Source organism: Adiantum capillus-veneris, chromosome 7 (genome assembly GCF_014529385.1).
Source record: "Adiantum capillus-veneris isolate H3 chromosome 7, ASM1452938v2, whole genome shotgun sequence".
Lineage (NCBI taxonomy): Eukaryota > Viridiplantae > Streptophyta > Polypodiopsida > Polypodiales > Pteridaceae > Adiantum > Adiantum capillus-veneris.
Window position 1 is genome coordinate 50,337,722 of NC_140937.1, and position 22,896 is coordinate 50,360,617.

The window sequence follows — 22,896 nt, forward strand, 5'->3', positions numbered from 1 at the left end:
GTGTGTGTGTGTGTGTGTGTACATACACACAACATGATGTGCTTGTCATGCAAGTTGATATTGAAAAGGCTTTTGACATCGTGCAGTGGGATTACATTGTTGCTACGATGCGGTGTCTATGGTTCGGTCCTAAGATAGCCAATATAGTTTACTTCTTGTATGCTCGCATTTCATCATCGGGGATTCTTGAATCACGGAACCTTGGCCTCTTGGCTGTTCAGTTATGCAGGGCTGCCCCCTTAGTGCTTTGTTGTATGCTATTGCCACTCACCCTTTGTTGACGTATCTTGGTCATTTGACCTCCGTTGATCGTCTTCATGATTTGCAATTACCCTCGGGTCAGAACTTTATTGGGCATGCTTATGCAGACGATTCATTGTTTATGCCTCGCAATTAGTAGGTTGATGTCCAAGTGATTCTGGACGCCTTGGAGTTGTTTGGGCTTGCGGCTGGTCTTAGAGTCAACTTCCACAAATCGAAGCTTCTGCCACTTATTTCTTGTGACTGGCATAGTCTGTTGTGGCTTAGGTGAGAGTGTTCCTCCGAATGTGCTTGCCAGGCATTTGGGGTGTCCAATTGGATGGAATGTCACTCACACACAAAAAGTGGATTGGGTTATGCAACGCTTAAATGTCAAATTGCATTTACTGGAAATTATCCACATGGCCATTGCACGTTCGCCTGCGAATCATTCAAAGTATCCTGATGGCTTATGTTCAGTTCTATTTGCCGTTGATGCATTGGCCTCGTCATTGTCTCACTTCTCTTATGTCATTCTGTCTCATTTTTTGCGAACTCATGCTCACACAAAAGGCATGCGTTTGATGACAGTGGGAAAACTTTGCACTCCTAAGCGTTTTGGTGGTCTCAATATCTTGGACTCGCGCGGGCATGTCCTTGCTAGGAAAGCTATGTTGTTGCCTACCCTTGTGCAAGAAACTCAATCTTGGACTCTTATGTTTGCCTACTTGTGTGAGCACGTTGTTACTTCCTCATTTTGTCATTGGCAATTATCTCTCTGGGAGGCCGTATTTGGCAAGATGGAAGGGCACATTCTTGGATGTCCTCTTACATCCACTTTGATTTCTGCTTGGAAAGAGGTTACGATTCATTTATCATGGCACTCTCTGCGAGAAAGGAATTCGCTTTGTTTGGAGGGTTTTCATCGGAGTCGGGCATTCTCTCTTACTTTGGTTGACCGCTCGCCTCGTCAAGCACTCTCTCTCTTGTCATGGGTTGAGGATGTGGTTGATGAGGCCAGCTACACTTTCGAGTTCCCCCTTATCGCTTGCCGTTTTGGATTGGTATGCATTATTGTCAGCTCTAGAGAGAGCTTCAGTACATGCTGGTTGACTTTTTACCCATTTCACCTTTGGCTGATGGTAGTCGCATGTCTGATTGGAATTTCCGGGAAACGTCTTTTGAGGCCATTTCTGTCAGTCGAGTTTATGCTCCTCTTTTACCACGGCCTTGTCTTGCTGACCATTGATATGCCCTCTGGTACATGCACAAGTGTGATATCTCTCTGCCCTGTGGAAAAGCCACTTGCCTTTGAAGGAGCGATTGCCTCTCTGGCGCTGCTTGCTTGGAGTTCTCCCAGTGGGCACTTTTCTCAATGCACGTCATATCGGCTCTTCTCATTGTGTCTGCTGCTCGACTTCGGAAGAGATTGTTTGTCACCTGCTCTGGGATTGCTGCATTACTAGAGATTTTTTTCGCAGCATATCAGCTTGTATGTGGCTCTGTTTCCCGGCTATGGTCTTCACAAATGGTTTTTGGCTTTTGGCACTCTCGCCTTCCTTACAGGATTTGCGGTCTTCTTTATGTTGGTCAGATATTGGGCTTATTGGACCCTGTGGCGCCAATGTAATCGCTGTATGTTCCACCCCTTTGACTTACACCATTTTCCGTTCTTCAAGCTTTCCCTTAGGCAATCTTTACATTTTGCCTCGGAAGTTGGTGATATCACCACGGAGATGCATCAGCTTTCTTATGAATGCTTTTAGCCCTATTTCACAGCTGAACACAACTGTGTTCTATCCTTTGTATATCATCTTTTCCGTGTTCTATCCTTTGTATATCATCTTTTCCGTGTTCTATCCTTTGTATATCATCTTCTGTGTTCTATCCTTTGTATATGATCTTTTCCGTGGGTTTTCGTCGCCTTGAGGTTTCCCACTAGTAAATTAATCAAAAAGATTTACAAAAAAAAAGTGTGTGTACATATATATGTAGGTATATCCATATTGTAGTAATGTAAGCAAGTATGTTTGGAGATACTTACATACATATTGTAGCAATTTAATTAGCATAGGTGATGTAAGGTAGGCCAGATTGCCTTCACTACAAAGCTTAAACTTGGGTCAAGATTTGAATTCTTCCTTCAAGAAACACCATATTTACAAGGTTTCCTGGACTTTTCTGGGTTTTGAGGTTTCTCGCTTGAGAAACACCATTCTTGGTTACTATGTGAGCCTTTCTAAAGTCATCATAAGGTCCTCTCCACAACCTCTGCTCTGAAGATCGTGGAGCAAGTGGTCCAGACTGTGATACAAAGAGCAGGCAAAGCACTTGCTTGTTATGATGCTGCGTTCGTCTTGGAGTTTGTTCCAAGCTAGCTTAAGCTATTGTTTGTCTTAGGTTTCTATAATGCTAAGTATTGCTCCACCTTGTGGACACATCTCCTGTGACGGATGAGTAGTTAAAGCATCCTCTGCCCTGTCCTGTCCAAGCACCGATTTCTCTCTGAGATCCTAATCGGCAAATCAATCTAAAGCGACAACTGCCTTTATCGTGCTCTTGTGGTTGTAATTATCAGAGCATAGTGTGTCCACAAGGGTCAACTTGCTCCTTTGCACTATGGCAATCAAAGAATACAAAGAGCTCTAGTTTTCAGAGAAGTTTTTGGCCACAAGGGAGAACATGGTCATTTGCTCAATAGGAATTAGTACCTAGAATTCTATGTCAAGCCTTTGGGCAGTCACCTGTGAATATTTGCCAGCAGCTGTAACTTCTTACGTTCCAGGTATCATGGGAAGGTCAAGCAGCTGCTATATGATATTGCAAAAATTATAATAACAATGAAAACAAAGAGAGGAGAACATCGTCTTTTTCGGTTAGCTGAGAATCTTTGTCTGAACCTCATCCTATCTTTATCCGAAGTCATGCTTGTGAAGCGAGAGCTGAAGGTAAGGGACTTTTCTTTTTAGTACAATCTGTTTCATTTATTTCTCCTGCTCGTTGCAACAGGCATTGCTTTCCTTGTGTATGGTGTGGATTCTCCTTTTTCTTTTGTCTGGGAGAAAGGGGAGGTCCACATGGTTTGAAAACTTGATACTTAATGGATGGAAACTTCTTTTAGGGTGCTACCACTGAGTTCTCAGAGACACTGAATCGAGCAATGATTATCAATCTTGCCATAACCATCAAAACGAGGGGCATTGCAGAGTTTGAACAGCAAGTTCTTTTGGCACCTGCTATTGACCAGATTCTAGCTAACAGTTTTCACAGCTGGTCAGAAAATACATTGCGATACTTTCCTCCATTACTGCGAGAGATCCTGGCAGCAAGGCCTGACAAAAAAAGTCAAACAATCCAAGGCTGGCAACAGGTATTCCATTTTGGTGCAAACCTGAACAGAACTTGGTTATAGAATATCAATGTCATTGGTGTTGCTTAGCCATGCTTGATTGAACTTATTTATGCATGTTTCTACAGGCTGAGTCTACAATGCTACATCATTGCCGTCAGTTACTGTCACCCACAGCTGATTCATCTCTTTTCCATAATTTTTTCAATCACGTGTTTTCTCAGCATAGGCAGTATCTCTGTGCAGCTGCCTGGATATTGCTTGAAAAGCAGGCAGACACTGTTAATACGGGACAACTGGTAAAATTCATCAAATTGAGATTTAATTTGGATGTTGTTTGACAGTTACAAAACAATTGGAGGCACCTCCATCCTGAATGGTTTTTTGGTCAATTGCAAGTCTCGGGTTCTTAAGGAGCTTTCAGCGGAGGAGGTCACAGCAAATATTTATGTGATGGTTGATGTACTGCTTTTCAATGCACAACTTTATGTAAATCATGGGCATTCTGCGCAGGTTGGTGGTATAATGTCTCAATGTATCATCAAAAGCATCTTTGAGCTCAGAAGCGAATGTTCTAACATGCAAGTGCTTGTAGGATGTTTTGTACAGAATAAAGACAACTCTTGCAGGACTGGTATGGAGCCAGGAGCTTTTTCCATTTGACATCTTACTTTTAGCTCTTGCTGACCGGGATGATGATATATTTGCTTTACGCATTGTGGTAGGTTTTATAAATTCTTAACATGCTGCAACAAACTAATGTAATAATTAGCTGAATATCATAGTACTGGCCTTTTTGAAGTATTGTTTCTGTCATAGGTGCAATGACCTGGCAATTATGATTGAAATGCTCCAAGAGGGTAATTATCTTATTAGATACAAAGAAAAACTTTGAAAACACAACTGTTAATAACAAACCAGCATTGAATTTCAAGGGCTTGATTAAGGACGTCAAATGATTACTCATTATGGTCGATAAGGCATAGCATGACCTGTTATGACCACAACTAAACAGTTGGTAGATCTTCCAATAACAACCCCTATGATAGGCTCTAGAATCTCTATGTTCTCTCTTAGACATGATAACTCCTTGTGTCTAAATTCTCCTTCACATCAACATGGAGCTGGCAGGCCCACAGTCCATCTCTCCAATGGTCTTGAGCACTCTTGTTTTCATCTCAAAAAGAAGATCCTTCTTTTGTTGTAGAAACTTATTTGCAGTGTCACGTCATCTATAGCATCAGGGTCATGGAGCACACGTGGCACACGCAGGTAGGGTGCTTAGAGCACACTGCTCGTGCAGAGCTAGGGGTGGCGTCCACATGGTAACTAAGGAGGCATAGGATGGCCAGAGGGGTGTGTAGCCCGGCACACCAAGGCCTTTGGTCTTATCCGGCCAAGTGTGAACGGTCAAGGGCTAAGTCTTTATTAAAAGAGGACTCCTATGGTTGGGTGGTCGTCATTAGTAGTGCTCCTATGTAGAGAGCTCCTCCAAGAGAGCTCTTTAAGAGAGGTGTACGACGCCTAGGATTTCGGCGTACGTATCATGCAGCATCCCTTGCTCTGACAAGAACACACAAGGGAATATTGTTCAAAGAGTAAAGGATAGGCTCAAGAGTGGTCTATCAACTGCAGGAGGAGAGAATAGAAAATTAGTCAATATTGTAGTGCCAGCAAAGAGCCACCCCCGCTATGAAGAAAGGCACTGCTCACTACAGACTGAGCAAGGCTTTGTAGTGTCTTGCATGTCATCAGAGCCCCCTTGGAGCTGGTCATACCATAGCAGCGTGCGGATCAGCTTGAGCCATAGGTCTTACCTTGTCTTGTATAGAGGCACAGGATGCCCCTCAAAGGTATGAAAGTGATGAGCTCTCCAAACAGACTAAAGGGTGGGGCTGTTAATCAGCTTTCACATTGCTTTTTGTTGTTGACTCCAAGCATACATGGGATATCCCAAGTAGCGCACAAGATGGGCTTGTGTTTTCAATCTAAAGTTCCCTTTTGATCTTGTCCACCTCTCTGGTAACCAAGGGAAGGGCAAGCGAACGTTGACCATGTGATAGCTGTCACAAAGTGATGATGTGGCGTGACCAACTGGAAGGAAAGTGGCCAGGAAAACCATGAGAAACTGATCCTGGAAGAACTTGCAGAAGTTTTGGGCGTAGGGCCTAAAATTAAAGAGAAGGATAGATTTTTAAGCATAGTTCCCACCCAACTTATGGAGCACCAACTGAGGGGCCTAAAACCTAGAAGCTTGAACTGTGAGGCTGATTTTCATAAACTGTGCTGACATGCTGACATGGCAAGGCTGTACGGATTTTCCCCTTTTTTTACTGGCTGTGCCACGTGGCAGGCTGTACGGATTTCCTCAATATCCCTTGGCTGTTTTTGACAGTTTCTATGCTAGCTTTTGGTGATCAGATGCTTTTGGGATTACTTTGGGTGAGTTGCTTTGCTTTTGGGCATCCCATATAAGTTCATAAGGAACCTTGGGGCCCTCACTCTGTGGAGCATGTGGACGCACAGTCTGAGAGCAGAGGACCCTTGAGAGTTGGTACAGTTGCAGTGAGCAATAATAAAGAAATACCGGAAGGGGTGCCCGTCTTTGGGGCCAATGCATTTGTATCAGATTCACCACATTGTAACGCTTTGGTCTCATAGGTCATTTTGGCCTTTTGAAGACGTTAATATAACATTTCATTTCATTTCATTTCTCTCCCACGCGGGTGGAGATTACTAGACTCATTCGTTAGGACCTGATCCAGCTGGATACCAGGAGGACATGGATAGAGCAAGCCACAGGAGTTGCACGAAGATGGCTTGCTATAGAGAGCATCTTCTCCACCTCACAGGAGATGGGTTTGTGATTCGACCCAGCTACATGGATACACATATGTCTCATGGTTTGCGGTCTGCCATTGGTCAGATACGCACATCCTCACATCAGCTGGAGATTGAGACTGGTAGATTCAGAGGGATACCAGCAGACAACAGGATATGCCGCTTATGCCAGCTAGAGCTAGAGATAGAGCTACATTACATATGTCATTGCACAGTGTGCTATGAGATTCAAGGCCATTTCCACTACTTATTTAGAGAGGGTTTTGGTCCTTTCTCTAGGGTCGTGAATTATGAGGATCAAAGATGTCTTGAGCTATATCTCTACTTGAGTTACACAGATATAGAGACACTTGACTGGGGAGAGCTAGAAAGAGACAGTCCCAGAGACGGATTACAGGTTTCTTTTCACTAGATATGGGACAGCCAGAGGAGCAGCATCACTGCAGAGCTCCGCCCACACTCATTCGACCACTACCGGCACTCTCATCGACCGAGCACTGGAGCTACGGAGATCCAGACGGCTACGATTGAGGAAAGGGGCTACACAGCATTGATGGAGACTACATTAGAGGATTCGAGCCATACTCTCTCGACATCCAGAGTACAAATGAGGATGCATTCTAGTAGTAGTAGTATTTTTGTTCTAGTCTTTTTGTACCCAGACGTGGTATCAGATTCACAATTTTGTAATAGTTTGGTCTCATAGGTCATTTTGGCCTTTTGAAGACCTTAATATAACATTTCATTTCATCATCTCTCTCTCTCTCTCTCTCTCTCTCTCTCTCTCTCTCTCTATGGTATTAGATTCACTATTTTGTAACTGATTGGTCTCATAGGTTATTTTGGCCTTTTGAAGACGTTAATATAACATTTCATTTCATTTCATTTCTCTCTCTCTCTTGTGATTTAACTACTTAGCTATCCCAGCCAGGTGCTCACTTTGCTTGTTCACATCGAGCAGCTTAGGATTCCATAGTATTTTTGTTTTGTTATGTTGTTATTTTGTTACTCTGACTTTGTATCAGATCTACCACATTGTAACTTTCTGGTCTCATAGGTCACTCTGGCCTTTTGAAGACGTTAATATAACGTTTCATTTCATTTCATTTCTCAGATATAGCAGGACCTTACATTGGGAGAGCTCAGATACAGCGGGACCTTACATTGGGAGTGATCACCTATAGACAGTCTCGCATTGCTACACGACGACTAGTGCGACGGAAGAAGCGAGCTTTCTTGGTCCAGATGGAGCAAGATTTATATCAGCTCTTCCTTAGTAGAGATTCAGGAGAGGCTTGGCGTCTATTCCATGAAAAGTCTCCCCCACCAGTGATTACTTCTACAGAGGTATGGGGGCAGTATGCAACATCTTTATACACTGTACCTGGACAACCACCATTACCAGACCCACCACAGCCATGTCCGGCTACGAGCACCTTCTTTACCACTGAGATGGTAAAGGAGGCCATTGACAGGATGAAGACCAGACGGGCACAGGATCATGAGGGTTTGGTAGCAGAGCACATTATACATGCTGGGGATTTATTGGCAGAGGTGCTTGCACGGCTATTCAACCGTGTCATGTGTGAGGGTCTCCCTGAGTCTTGGAGATTATCTACTATTGTACCTATCTTCAAGACAGGTGACCCCACAGTGCCGGGGAATTACCGTACTATCATGGTAGGACACACATTGGCACGGTTATATGCATCCATCCTCGAGCATAGGCTGAGCTGTTGGGCAGAGATTATGGGCATACGAGCACCTGGGCAGGCTGGTTTCAGAAGGGGTTTCTCCACAATAGATCATGTCTTTACACTCAGGGCTATCATTGAGGAGGGTCGAGCACATGGTAGACAGATATACTGCAGCTTTGTGGATTTTCGCAAAGCCTTTGACACAGTGCCGAGGGCCAGATTGATGCACCGGCTTATGGAATTGGGGGTACCCACAGAGCTGATGTGGGGGATCATGGCATTGTACAGATCAGTGATGGGTCATGTACGCACATCAGAGGGGATATCCGACATAGTTCACTCCACCATCGGAGTGAAACAGGGATGCCCACTGTCCTCTACTTTATTTGGTATGTATGTTGATGGGGTCTCTGATTATATTGACAGAGGAGGAGATAGAGGTGCACAGCTTGCAGGGACATGGATCCCTCTTTTATTGTATGCTGACGATATCGTGTTGATATCAGAATCGCCAGAGGGTATGCAGAGACATTTGGACGCATTGCATAGTTTTGGAGAGGATAGTGGATTGTCTGTCAACCTTGGTAAAACCAAGGTCATGGTATTTAATACCACGCCACAGTGGGTTAGGAGATCAGCACCTACTTTCACATTTGGACAGGACAGTATGGAGTACACTGATGCATACACATATCTTGGGGTGGTCTTTAGTGGACCGAGGTTCACACTGAAAGTGGCATCAGACACTAGATTGACTCGTGCCTATGCAGCCCTAGGTGGTTTAGAGAGGATTTGTTCGCAAGTTCAGTTCCAGGAACCTCGAACAAAGCTCTGGCTTTTCGATACTTTGGTCGCTTCAGTTATGCACTACGCGGTTCAGGTTTGGGGACCGTCTATTGACAGTGCTGGATGGACTAATATGGAGAGACCCTTGATATCTATGATTTCTAGGCTGATTAGAGCCAAGGCCTCAGTCCCACATGACATCATACGAGCGGAGCTGGCTGCCCCACCTATGGAGGTTGAGGCACTCACCAGATCAGTATCATTTGTACACAGCTTATGGGACACCACCAGGGACAGGTATGCCAGGCTTGCTCTCGAGTCATCCAGACAGCTGGCATTACAGGGAGATACATCATGTTGGTATGCACAGATGAGCTCATGGTTTCAGAGGCATGGTTTCAGCATGGACAGGCTGCCCCCTTTCCAGTATTCTCTTGATGCACCATCCTTGGCTCTTACGCGGATGGAGACTACTAGACTCATTCGGCAGGATCTTATCCAGCTTGATAGCAAGAGGACATGGATAGAACCATCACGGGAGTTGGGTACGAAGAGGGTTTTCTATAGAGAACATCTTCTTCAACTCACGACAGACGGATTTGTCACACGGCCCAGTTACATGGACACACATCTATCTCATAGGTTACGATGTGCTATTGGCCAGATTCGCACATCTTCACACCAGCTTGGGATTGAGACAGGTAGATTCAGAGGCATACCAGCAGATAGTAGGATATGTCAGTTATGCCATGCAGAGCCAGAGACAGAGTTTCACTACATATGTCGCTGCACAGTCTACTATGAGATACGGGGACGCTTTCATTGTCTATTCAGAGATGGTTTTGACTCGTTAGACAGAGTCATGAGATATCAGGATCAAAGATGTCTCGGATTATTCCTACTTGAGATTCAGAGACATAGAGACGCTCTATTGAATGGGCAAAGACAGAGACAGTCCCAGAGACGCATCTCAGATTTCTTCAGTCTGAGTACCACAGAGTCAGAGAGGACACCACCACCAGAGAGCTCGATTCCCACCCATACACACATCAGCGGTACTCTCATTGATCGAGCTATTGAGTTAGGGAGATCGAGACGACCGCGACTGAGGAGCGGGGCCACGCAGCACCAACGGAGATTGCGGCAGAGGATCCACAGGATTCTAGCACGACACCTAGAATGTCGATCGGGATAGGCTTCATGCTACTGCTATATTGTATCATGGTGACACTTATCCCCACTTTGTACCTTTATGGCATGATACCATTGCTCAGCCTGCCAGCCACCCATAGGAGTCGGTAGCACTCCTATCATTTCTTTGTTTGTAGTTTTCTTGTTTGTACCCAGACTTGGTACTAGACTCATCATTGTAATCAGTTGGTCTCATAGGTCATTTTGGCCTCTTGTAGACGTTAATATATCATTTCATTTCATTTCATTTTCTCTCTCTCTCTCTCTCTCTCTCTCTCTCTCTCTCTCTCTCCGTTGCACTGCCTGCGTGCAGCCGTGCTGCCCTGCCTGCACGCAGCCCTGCACACCAGCAGGCCATGACCTTTTGCTGCTCGCGTGTCACTTGATGAGCTGCTCTACTTGCCGACCACTGTCCTCGCCAGCCCTGCCCCACTGCGCAACCCCTGTAAGCACTGAAGTTGTTGTAGCTGCGTGGACCCCCGCCACTGCTGTGGGTCACCCCTGTGCGCACCATTGCAGCAAGGGTCCCGACCCATATGAATGAGTGAACCAGTCAACTTGCGGGTTTCGAGAAGTTGGCTTTCCGTGCGATCCTCGCCGACAAGAAACATGACGAATGCAAAGGATAAACAAACACCCCCATCCAAGATGGATATAGGTACAGGTACAAATACAGGGACAGGTAAAGACACAGGTGCAGGAACCGAGAAATCTATGATATGCTCGATGCAAGATATTTGGGGCTTTATCTCATCCTTACAAGAAATGGTGATGAGGCAGGGTGAGGACATTAGAAATCTTGCACTAAAGAATCAAGAATTGGAGCACACAATCCAAATACAGAATATGAAAATGCAACACCAAGATGAGAAAATTCAGGCCCTGCAAGATGCATTAAGCAAATAGGTCTCCAATGTGCAAGACACTCTAGCTACACACGATGAGAAGCTTGCACACATGAGTGATAATGCAACAGGAAATATGACCTCCTGGGCACATGTAGTAAGAAGTACTCCAAATGTCATGCCGCAAACACATGAGACGTATGCAAATGTAGATGACACAGAGTATAATGTGCGAGAGAAACGCGGTATGAATATTGTGATCCAAGGCATACCCGAATCTGAAATGAGAAAGTCCTCATGTTGAATACGGAGGTCACGGATCTCCTTGCAAACACATTTGGCACGCATGATGTAGTGGTGTATGGGGCACACCGTGTGGGTAAGCAGAGGCTTGAGAACAATCGCTAATTGTATGCACAATGTTGGATGCACGTAAAAGAGCCATCATACTCGAAAATGCTCGCATTTATGTAAGGAACAGCCCAATTTACATGAGTGAAGACAGGACATGCGTGAAACAAAAAGAAAGAAGACAGGCATATGAAGAACGAATGAAAAAAAACACCACCTCCACAGGGGCAACATCACTAGAAGCATGACAGGGGGAAACCCATTTGACCACGAACATACACGTCACAAGTTGGAATTGCCGAGGTTTCCCTTGGCACAAAGGGGAAGGATTGAGAGAGGTTCTACCACAAGCAGACATACTTTTTCTACTTGAAACGTGGGAATAGGACACATTAGACTGCCAAGTATCCAAGGATATATCACACACTCGGTTTGGTGGCCTGGTACCAAGATGCGTGGGCAAGGGGGTGTTGCTATAGTGTACAAGGAGGAAATGCAAAATCGGGTTAAGATATGCAAGATAGATGAACACAAACGATGCTACATCCCACATCGGGAATCCCCATTCTATGATTTGCATAATCTCTCCAAGAATGACCCTTTTGCCGACTTATATGCAGATATTGCAACCTACACACCAAAGGGGGTAGTGATGATACTCGGGGATCTTAATGCTCGCATAGCCAACATACAGGTTCAATTGGTTGACTACTCAATCCATCCCACAGACAAAGATGGTGATCTCGTATTAGATGCAATGTGGGATAGATGCTCATGCAATCACCTCATGAATGAACAAGGTTCGGCTTTGATATCTATGATGAATTCGGCTTTGATATCTATGATGCAATGTGGGATAGATGCTCATGCAATCACCTCATGAATGAACAAGGTTCGGCTTTGATATCTATGATGCAATCACCTCATGAATGAACAAGGTTCGGCTTTGATATCTATGATGAATTCTATGCAACTTGTAGTCATGAATGGCACCAAGAAATTCGCAAGCTCCGGAACATACACATGCTATACATCAAACCATGGAAGAAGCACTAAAGAATGCATAGATCTCTTGAAGGTGAAGTTGATGCCTAATAACCGTTTGCCTCACATAGCATGGGAGGTAGGATGTAAGCCGCAAAAGAACCACGAAAGCAAGTTTCTCACCTCTAGCTTAGTTGAGGACATCAGGAAATGGTTCTCTAAATGGAATGTGGGAGCATATGTGGACATGCATGTAGAGGAAGGTACCGAGCATGAGCATGAGCTGAATTTTGAACTACAATTACTTGAGGCCCTTCATAGCAAATGGAAGAATGCAATGCACAGGTCCAAGTTTGAATACTATTGCAAGCACATAAACACACGATACTGGGAAGAATACAAAACCGGGGAAACCCAAATACATATCAAGACACCCATTTCCTACCATGCGAAACGGGCCATCACCTTGATGCAGACAAGATCACACATGCTCAAAAGTGAAACGGGAGGATGGCTGAATATTGATGCAAACATGAGGAGATGCACTCAATGCAACTTGAATTCGTTGGAAAATGAGGCACATGTAACCCTTGAATGTCCAGTATATGCGCACATTCGGGTCGACTTTCCTCAACTCATTCAAGGATGTACTACATTTGAGGAGCTTCTCTCAAGAACGCATCCCTCTCCAGTAGCACTAGGCATCTATCTTGCCGAAGTGCTAGAACATCACACCACACTCACAAACAAGATCACCACAGAATCATGACACGCCCCCTCCTTCACATGGGAAGGGGGGAGTCTCACATATGAGATTTTGGGTCCCATGGGTCATTTTGGCCCCCTGAGGACGTAAATACATCATCATCTCTGCAGAGCTCGTCACCACTGCAGAGCTCGTCCCACACTCATTCGACCACTACTGGCACTCTCATCGACCGAGCATTGGAGCTACAGAGATACAGACGACCGCGACTGAGGAGAGGAGCTACACAGCATCGACGGAGACTACAACAGAAGATTCGAGCCATACTCTCTCGACATCCAGAGTGCAGATGAGGATGGATCCTCACCATTTCTTCCATCTTTGTTTCACACACTGTTACATCCAGTTTACCGGGTACCTATTGTATCAGCTGCTACACCCACGTAGTTTTAGATTGTAGTAGTAGTAGTAGTATTTTGTTCCACTTCTAGTTCTTTTCTAGTTCTTTTGTACCCAGACATGGTATTAGATTCACTATTTTGTAACTGATTGGTCTCATAGGTCATTTTGGCCTTTTGAAGACGTTAATATAACATTTCATTTCTCTCTCTCTCTCTCTCTCTCTCTCTCTCTGGAAATTACCGCACTATTATGGTTGGACACACACTGGCACGATTGTATGCATCCATTATTGAGCAGTAGTTGAGTAACTGGGCAGAGGGTGAGGGTGTACGGGCAAAGGGACAGGCAGGTTTCAGGAGGGGTTTCTCCACTCTTGACCATATTCTGACACTCAGAGCTATCATTGAGGAGGGCAGGTCACATGGGAGACGGATTTATTGTAGCTTTGTGGATTTCCGCAAAGCATTTGACATGGTACCGAGAGCTCGACTGATGCGCAGACTGCAGGAGATGGGGGTGCCCACAGTGTTGATTTGGGGGATTATGGCTTTATACAGATCAGTGATGGGACATGTACGCACCCCAGAGGGGATATCTGACTTAGTTCACTCCACTATCGGGGTGAAACAGGGTTGCCCATTGTCTCCTACTCTATTTGGTATGTATGTTGATGAGGTGTCTGATTACATTGACAGAGAGGGTGATAGAGGTGCCCAGCTGGCAGGGACGTGGATCCCATTGTTGTTATATGCTGATGATATTGTCTTGATCTCTGACTCACCAGAGGGTATGCAGCGACAGTTGGATGCATTACACAGTTTTGCAGAGGATAGTGGATTGTCTGTAAACCTTGGTAAAACCAAGGTCATGGTGTTTAACACCACACCGCAGTGGATCAGGAGATCGGCACCGACCTTCACGTATGGTCAAGAGATTGTGGAGTATACAGATGCATACACTTACCTTGGGATAGTCTTCACTGGGCCGAGGTTTTCTTTGGGGAGAGCAGCAAAGACTAGACTGACCAGAGCTTATGCGGCCTTGGGAGGCTTGGAGAGGATGTGTTCGCAGGTTCAGTTCCAGGAACCTCGGACAAAGTTATGGCTCTTTGATACTTTAGTAGCCTCAGCTATGATGTATGGGGTACAGGTATGGGGACCTTCTGTAGGCCAGGATGGTTGGAGAGGTATGGAGAGGCCCTTGGTATCTATGATCTCCCGATTGATTAGAGCCAAGGCCTCCGTACCTCACGCGATCATTCGAGCAGAGCTAGCTGCCCCCCCCATGGAGATTGAGGCGCTTACCAGATCAGTGTCCTTTGTGCACAGCCTATGGGATACTACTAGAGACAGATATGCTAGATTGGCCCTTGAGTCTTCCAGACAGTTAGCTCTACAGGGGGACACTTCATGCTGGTATGCACAGATGACTTCATGGTTTCAGACGCATGGCTTCACCATGGACAGGTTGCCCCCTTTCCAGTATTCTCTTCAGGCACCCTCGCTGTCTCTTACACGGGTGGAGATCACTAGACTCATTCGTCAGGACCTGATCCAGCTCGACACCAGGATGACATGGATAGAGCCGCCTCAGGAGTTGAGCACAAAGATGGCTTTCTATAGAGAGCATCTTCTCCACCTCACAGGAGATGGGTTTGTGATTCGACCCAGCTACATGGACACACATATGTCTCATGGTTTGCGTTGTGCCATTGGTCAGATACGCACATCCTCACATCAGCTCGAGATTGAGACCGGTAGATTCAGAGGGATACCAGCAGACAGCAGGATATGCCGATTATGCCAGAGAGAGCCAGAGACAGAGTTGCACTACATATGTCATTGCACAGTGTTCTATGAGATACGGGGGCGTTTCCACTGCTTATTCAGAGAGGGTTTTGGTCCTCTATCTAGGGTCATGAGTTATGAGGATCAGAGATGTCTTGGACTATATCTACTTGAGTTACACAGGTATAGAGACACTTTACTGGGGAGAGCTAGAGAGAGGCAGTCCCAGAGACACATTACAGATTTCTTTTCACTAGATATGGGACAGCCAGAGGAGCAGCCACCACTGCAGAGCTCGTCCCACACTCATTCGACCACTACTGGCACTCTCATCGACCGAGCATTGGAGCTACAGAGATACAGACGACCGCGACTGAGGAGAGGAGCTACACAGCATCGACGGAGACTACAACAGAAGATTCGAGCCATACTCTCTCGACATCCAGAGTGCAGATGAGGATGGATCCTCACCATTTCTTCCATCTTTGTTTCTCACACTGTTACATCCAGTTTACCGGGTACCTATTGTATCAGCTGCTACACCCACGTAGTTTTAGATTGTAGTAGTAGTAGTAGTATTTTGTTCCACTTCTAGTTCTTTTCTAGTTCTTTTGTACCCAGACATGGTATTAGATTCACTATTTTGTAACTGATTGGTCTCATAGGTCATTTTGGCCTTTTGAAGACGTTAATATAACATTTCATTTCATTTCATTTCTCTCTCTCTCTCTCTCTCTCTCTCTCTCTCTCTCTCTCTCTCTCTCTCTCTCTCTCTCTCTCTCTCTCTCTCTCATGCAGCATCAGAGGCATATCCCCACAACCAACCTACACGCAGACGATCTGGGAGCATGCCTCAAAACAGTTGGTATGATGAGGAGTGTAGAGAGACGAGGATCAGATTACAGAGAGAGGTGCTCATGGGTACTACTACACATAGACAATCACGGATTATCTTTCACCGCCTTGTGCGACGAAAGAAGAGGGCTTACCTATCTCAATTAGAGCGTGATCTGTATCAGTTGTTTATGAGTCAGGACTCTAGTGAGGCATGGAGGCTTTTCAATGAGCACTCTCCACCACCAGCCATCACTTCCACAGAGACATGGGGGGGAATATGCTACATCTCTCTATATAGCATCGGGGCAGCCTCCTTTGTTTGACCCTCTAGAGGCATGCCCAAAAACATGTACTTTCTTTACTGCTGAGAGGGTAAGGAAAGCCATTGACAAGATGAAGACAGGTGGAGCACAGGATCATGATGATCTAGTAGCAGAGCACTTTATCCATGTCCGAGATATGCTTGCAGAGCCTCTTGCTATGATGTTTAATACAGCCATGTACGAGGGTTTCCCTGAGACTTGGATATGTCCACTATTGTGCCTATCTTCAAGTTGGGAGATCCTATGCTTCTCAGGAATTACCGAATCATCATGGTTGGTCACACTCTGGCTAGGCTATATGCATCAGTTCTTGAGCATGAGTTGAGTGGATGGGCAGAGAGAGAGGGCATAAGGGCAACAGGACAGGCAGGGTTCAGGAGAGGTTTCTCGACTCTTGACCAGATTTTGAAACTCAGAGCCATTATTGAGGAGGGTAGACACCATGGCAGGAGGATATATTGTAGCTTTGTGGATTTCCGCAAAGCCTTTGATAGAGTGCCACGAGCCAGACTCATACACAGATTGCAGTACATGGGGACAAAGCTGATCTGGGGGATTTTAGCTTTATGCAAGACAGTGGTGGTAGGACAGGTACGCACTACTCAGGGCATGTCCGACATAGTTCACTCCACCATTGGGGTGAAGCAGGGTTGTCCCCTATCTCCGACTCTCTTTGGGGTATATGTAGATGATTTTTCAGATTATGTACAGGCAGAGGGTGATAGAGGTGCTCAGCTTGCAGGGACATGGATTCCGTTGCTATTATATACTGATGATATTGTGCTGATTTCAGATTCTCCAGAGGGGATGCAGCGTCGTTTGGATGCATTGCATGTATTTGCACGGGACAATGGATTGTCTGTGAACCTTGGTAAGACCAAGGTAATGGTGTTTAACACGGCGCAGTGGGTAAGGAGGTCCGCCCCCACTTTTACTTATGGCCGAGAGACTGTGGAGTATGCAAATACATACACTTACCTTGGGGAGGTTTTCAGTGGTCCAGTATTTTTCTTGAGGAGTGCAGCAGATACGTGATTGGCCAGAGCCTATGCAGCATTGGGGAGACTTGAGAGGATATGTTCGCAGGCTCAATTCTAGGATCCTCGGACAAAGTTTTGGCTCTTTGACACTTTGGTCACTTCGGCCATGCTGTACGGTGTGGAGATATGGGGCCCCTCAGTTGATCATCATAGGAGAGCTGGCAGTACTGATGGATGGAGATGTATGGAGAAGCCCTTGGTGTCTATGATTTCATGGATGATTAGGGCCAAGGCCTCAGTACCACGACATTATTAGGGCGGAGCTCGCTGCTCCTCCATTGGTAGTGGAGGCACTCACTCGATCAGTTTCATTTATGCATAGCACTTGGGCTCTCCCTACAGACAGATATGCTCGATTAGCACTAGTCTTCGCGACAGCTAGCATTGCAGGGGGATAGATCATGTTGGTATGCAGAGATGGCATCTTAGTTTCAGTTACATGGCTTTAGTATGGATCAGCTACCCCCATTTCAGTACTCTTTGAATGCACCCTCCTTCTCCCTCACTAGGACAGAGATTACCAAGCTCATCAGACAGGACTTGATTCAGCTGGATACGAAGAGGACATGGATACAATCTACACATGAGCTAGGTACGAAGATGACTTTCTATAGAGAGCATCTTCTCCAACTCATGGAGGATTGTGTTGTGATCAGACCAGGATACATGGACCCTCATCTATCCCACGGGATACGATGTGCTATTGGTCAGATACACACATCCTCACATCAGCTAGAGATCGAGACAGAAAGATTTAGAGGAGTGCCCACTAAGTCCAAGATTTGTCAGGTGTGCCAGATAGAGCCAGAGACAGAGCTACATTACATATGTCACTGCCCAGTATACTATGAGATACGAGGCCGCTTTCACTGTCTATTCAGAGAGGGTTTTGGGCCACTTTCTTGAGTCATGAGATACCAGGATCAAAGATGCCTCGGATTATACTTACTAGAGATTCGCAAACACACAGAGGACCTCTTGAAGAGGGGCACAGTGAGAGAGATCCAGCAACGAGATCCAGCAACAGCGGAAGATTAAAGATTTCTTTCAGTCACAGATAGAGGAGTCCGAGCAGCTCCAACAGCATAACAATACCAGAGGCACCAGAGGCATATTGCTTGATCGGGCGATAGAGTTGGGGCGGCCCCGTCGCCCACAGATGAGGGAGCCCTCTCGACATCGACGCAGATCGCGACAGAGGATCCATACCATACTGGCGCGACATAGGAGCCGTCCCGACAGAATGCCTACCTTGGAGGACATTGAATCTCTATAGCCTTTTGGATACTGATGTATACGTATATGATGCCTCGACTGTCAGAGAGCTCCATTGTATCAACTCACCCTTCGTATTCCTTTTGTATCAGCTTTCACCCCACCCCTACCCACTATTTTCTTTTCAATTCTTTGTACTTTTTGTACCTAGACCTGGTATTAGATTCACCACATGTAACCTTTTGGTCTCATAGGTCATTTTGGCCTTTTGAAGACGTTTATATTACATTTCGTTAATATTACATTTCTCTCAAAGTTCAGTGATTTTGCAATTTCTGTTCGTGTGTTGCTATTGATTTCTCCCCTTGGAGAATTGAGCTCAAATTCAATCTCCTGTGCATTGGCTTTATTTGAGACATCAAGCTCGGGATTTGGAGCCCATTAGCCCTTAATCATGTCAGTAGGAAATTGTGTGTGTGTGGTCAACGCTGCATAAGCTGACTTCAAGAGCCCCTTTTTCTGGCACTACCCACAAGCAAGGCACATGATCAACTTGGTGTAGCTCACGAAGTTTAGGTCGTTTTGACCCGGAGGTCGGGAGCTCGAGTTTTCTCTTTTACTGAGGCGAGTTTGGGCAAACGTAAGGGGCAGGGCTCAAATCTGGCTAATTGACGAGACGGGTCTGTTGGGGGCCAGTATATGTGTGTAGGCTTTTTTGGACACTAGCCGGATAGTATGTTGTGCACTGGAAGATATAATGCTCCTCTGCACATAATCTCTTCTCTGGGGATATACCTCTGTATCGGCTAGTCTCTATCTCCAACTAGTGAGATGAGGTGAATAGATAACCAATAATACATCTAATGCCATGAGAAAGGTGGGTGTCCAGACTCCATATATTTGGGGCATGAGATAAACCTATCATCTGTCATGCGGAGAAGATGGTCTCGATAAAAATCTATCTTCGTCCCCAATCCATGTGACGGAGACAACCAAGTTCTCCTAGTATCCAACTAAACGTCTGATAATCCTGCTAATCTTTGAATGTATGAGGGTGAGGGATGATGCATCTGGGGAATACTGAAAGCTTGCCTATACTAAATCCATGTAGCTCAGACCAAGATTCTATCTTTGCAAACCAACATGAAGTATCATTCTCACTGGCTAGCTATCGTATTGACACAAGTGCTAGTCATGCATATTTGTCACGTGGGAGCTCCCATGTGCTATGAATGAAAGACATTGGTCTAGCAAGAGCCTCCACTACAATGGGTGGTGCACTTATCTCAGCTCACCCGGAAATTATGGATACAAGTGGTCTCTCCATGGATCTCCAGCCATCATATGTGCACCCTGATCTACTATGATGATCCAGGCTAGGCCCCCATATCTGCACTCCATAAAGCATGGTAGAAGTGACCAAAGTGTCAAATAGCCACAGCTTAGTGCATGGCTCCCAAAACTGCACCTGTGAACATATCCTCTCTAGTCCTCCTAGTGCTGCATATCTCCTCGTCAATCTCGCCTCTGCAGCACCTCTCATAGAGAAAGTAGGTCCACTGAATACAGCACCAAGATATGTATAAGAGTCTACATACTCCACTATCTCTTGTCCATATGTAAAAATAGGTGTTGATCTCCTGACCCACTGTGCTGTATTATTGAATACCTTCACCTTGGTTTTGCTAAGGTTGATGTTGATGGACAGCCCCCTATCGGGTGCATAAGCATTGAACACATCTAGATGTCTCTCTCTCACTGCGTGATAAAATATAATAACCCATTACAAAAAAGAAAAGAGTTTTCACTGCGTGATATAATATAAACCTGTCACGAAAAAGAAAAGAGTTCTTACTGTGTGCTCCTGAGGTTGGACTCAGGAGGAGATGCACTTTGCTCTGGGATCATGCTGGCTGGTGCTGCACTTGCAAGAGCACTTTTGACCTCTCTATCTCTCTTTGCAATGATTTTGTAGGTTCCGCCCAACCTAAGCAGCTCCAAAATTACCGACCCAATGGAAGTGGAGTTTGAAACCCGGTCTGAGTTTCAAAGCAAACGTTGCGAACAATTGTTATGCTTTGAAACTCGTTTGAATCGAATTGTGTGGGCTATATACCATCAGAATGAATAAAACAGAGAGTTGTGTGAACACCTCTTCCAGCTTCTACAACAGTCTGGATGCCTTACGCATTGATTGTTTCACACGTAAAATGTACCTTAAAAGCTATGAATGCAGAAAGCTTATCATTTCACTCGCTCAAAATGCAGGTTTGGCTCCTTTTTGAATGCCCAGACTTTGAACAGAGAGTACAGAATTGTTGTAGGGCCCGGGGATCCTGGGAACATTGGTTAAATCATGGTCCATTTCAGCGTGCAGATCCACAAGCAGTCCTTGGTAACCATCTTGTAGGGAAAGACAGGTATGGTCTGTTCTATATGCTGCTGCTTTTTGTGATTGCAGAACTTCTAGCTATACAATCATTAAACTAGTAGATGACACCACAAGGGATGAGTCCCTCACCTTCCCCCGCTTATATTTTGCAGATTTCCTGTCTTCTTCGATGATATGTGTGTTCGAGCTCTACCAGTCTTTACTCTTCTTTTATTCAGATTTATAGAGAATGATGCATTAGAGATTGCAGAAAGGCTCTTAGAAAAGTACTCCATACTCTTCACGTATCATCCTACTCGGTTCACCTTTGTCCGCGACACTCTAGCTTACTTCTATGGTCACTTGCCAAGCAAGTTTGTCATTAGATTGCTTTCCAATCTTGACCTTACCAAGGTACTTAAACATGAATTATCTGCTTGAGGACTAACAATCTTGTTTGCAGTTACTCATTCACCTGTCAATGAGCAGATTCCTTTCTCAGATGCATTTCTTCAGGATCTACCTTCTTCAAGCTCAGGAAACTTTACAGACTACCTTTCAAGTCTCTTGATAAATCTTGTAAACCTTGTTGTGCCACCGTTAACATCTAAGTTTAGCTTTGGTGGAGGCATTAAAAGTCAACCTATAGTTGCACCCTTGGTTTCCTCAAGCCTTCCTGAAAATCCCAAAGCCTTCTACCAGCACCAGGATCCAGGGACATATCCGCAGTTAGTGCTTGAAACTGCAGTAATTGAGCTCTTGTCTTTATCACATCCATGCAATCAGATCGTCTCTAGTCTGGTCCAAATAACAGTCAGGACACAGCCTTCTGGACAAGCACAGCCCCAGAATGGACTTTCACAGCCACATCTACCGACGACATCAACCAGTAATTCTGGGCACCCACAAAGTATTACTTCCTCAAATCCCAAAAGCCCATTGATGCCTTCCTCTCCTCCAGCTACCGGTGCAGATTCTTACACAAGTGGCATAGCATCATTAGCCAGTTCCACAAATGCATCTTTCTCACAAAATATGGCTGCTTCTTCTCCACTCATGATACAAGCATGTGGCCTTCTTTTAGCACAGCTTCCGATCCCTTTTCATCTGGCTCTTTACTCTGAGGCTGCTCGGCTGTTCAAGGATTGCTGGTGGATGACGGACTCCAGCAAACTGAATTGGGAAATGGATGCTGCATACGGGTACTCTATTTGGGATCCAACTTGGGCAGTTGAGAATGATACCTCCACGATTGTTGGTGAGTTTGTTGACTTTCTGTTATACATCTTATTTTTCTTAATTGAAGACTTTTAGCACAGTAGAGAGAATATGGCTGCATCCCTTTGTGTACCTGAGCGTTGTTTCCATACCAATCGTATGGAAGGTACTGTATGTTAGGTGTAGGAACCGTACGCTAACACATGACTTTTAAACAAGGTGAGAAGTCACCATGGTCGTAAGAAGGAACGGAATGGAAGATGCAAAAGCCAATGGAGAAGGGAGTAGAAGATAGATGGCAAAGTAAACAGACCCATGGACATGCTTGCAGTTTAGGAGCGCTCTTGTTAAAGGAAATTTGACTTCAAACTTCAATGCTTAATAATTGATGACATCAAGACCTTTAGGGCAAGTCAGGAGGCAAGGCTCAATTATAGCACCAGCACAGAAAACATGGAGGGCGTCACAAACTAGTGGGTTGCTGCAGACAGTCTTAGATCATGGAAACATGGTGTTGACTGGGTGCTATCGACAAAGACTGGGCACTGCAGACGGTACGTCGATGGAGCTGGGTAGGGGTGTTGCCTCAAGCAAGAGTTCAGGACAGCTAGATAGTGGGCTCTACATTGAGCACAGGTGTACAGCCCACTGGCAGGCAGTGATGCGGGCTGCACAGCAATATGTGCAGTGAAGGGCTGCTGATGGCACAACAG

At 45.3% G+C, this 22,896-nt stretch overlaps 1 protein-coding gene across 2 annotated transcripts in view; it reads left to right on the forward strand.

The window, feature by feature from the left end:
- The window catches only part of LOC147453828 (mediator of RNA polymerase II transcription subunit), a 61,665-nt gene that overhangs the window by 33,322 nt on the left and 5,447 nt on the right, over window positions 1-22,896 (forward strand). The window contains exons 5-13 of one of the 2 annotated variants that reach the window (XM_086515912.1): window positions 3,026-3,188; window positions 3,362-3,610; window positions 3,718-3,745; window positions 3,836-3,888; window positions 3,989-4,102; window positions 4,185-4,310; window positions 20,863-21,014; window positions 21,139-21,379; window positions 21,455-22,223. In XM_086515912.1, coding sequence (XP_086372038.1) covers window positions 3,026-3,188; window positions 3,362-3,610; window positions 3,718-3,745; window positions 3,836-3,888; window positions 3,989-4,102; window positions 4,185-4,310; window positions 20,863-21,014; window positions 21,139-21,379; window positions 21,455-22,223 — 1,895 coding nt within the window. Of the gene's footprint in view, window positions 1-3,025; window positions 3,189-3,361; window positions 3,611-3,717; window positions 3,889-3,988; window positions 4,103-4,184; window positions 4,311-20,862; window positions 21,015-21,138; window positions 21,380-21,454; window positions 22,224-22,896 lie in introns of both variants that reach the window. The other variant, XM_086515910.1, reaches the window with a different exon arrangement.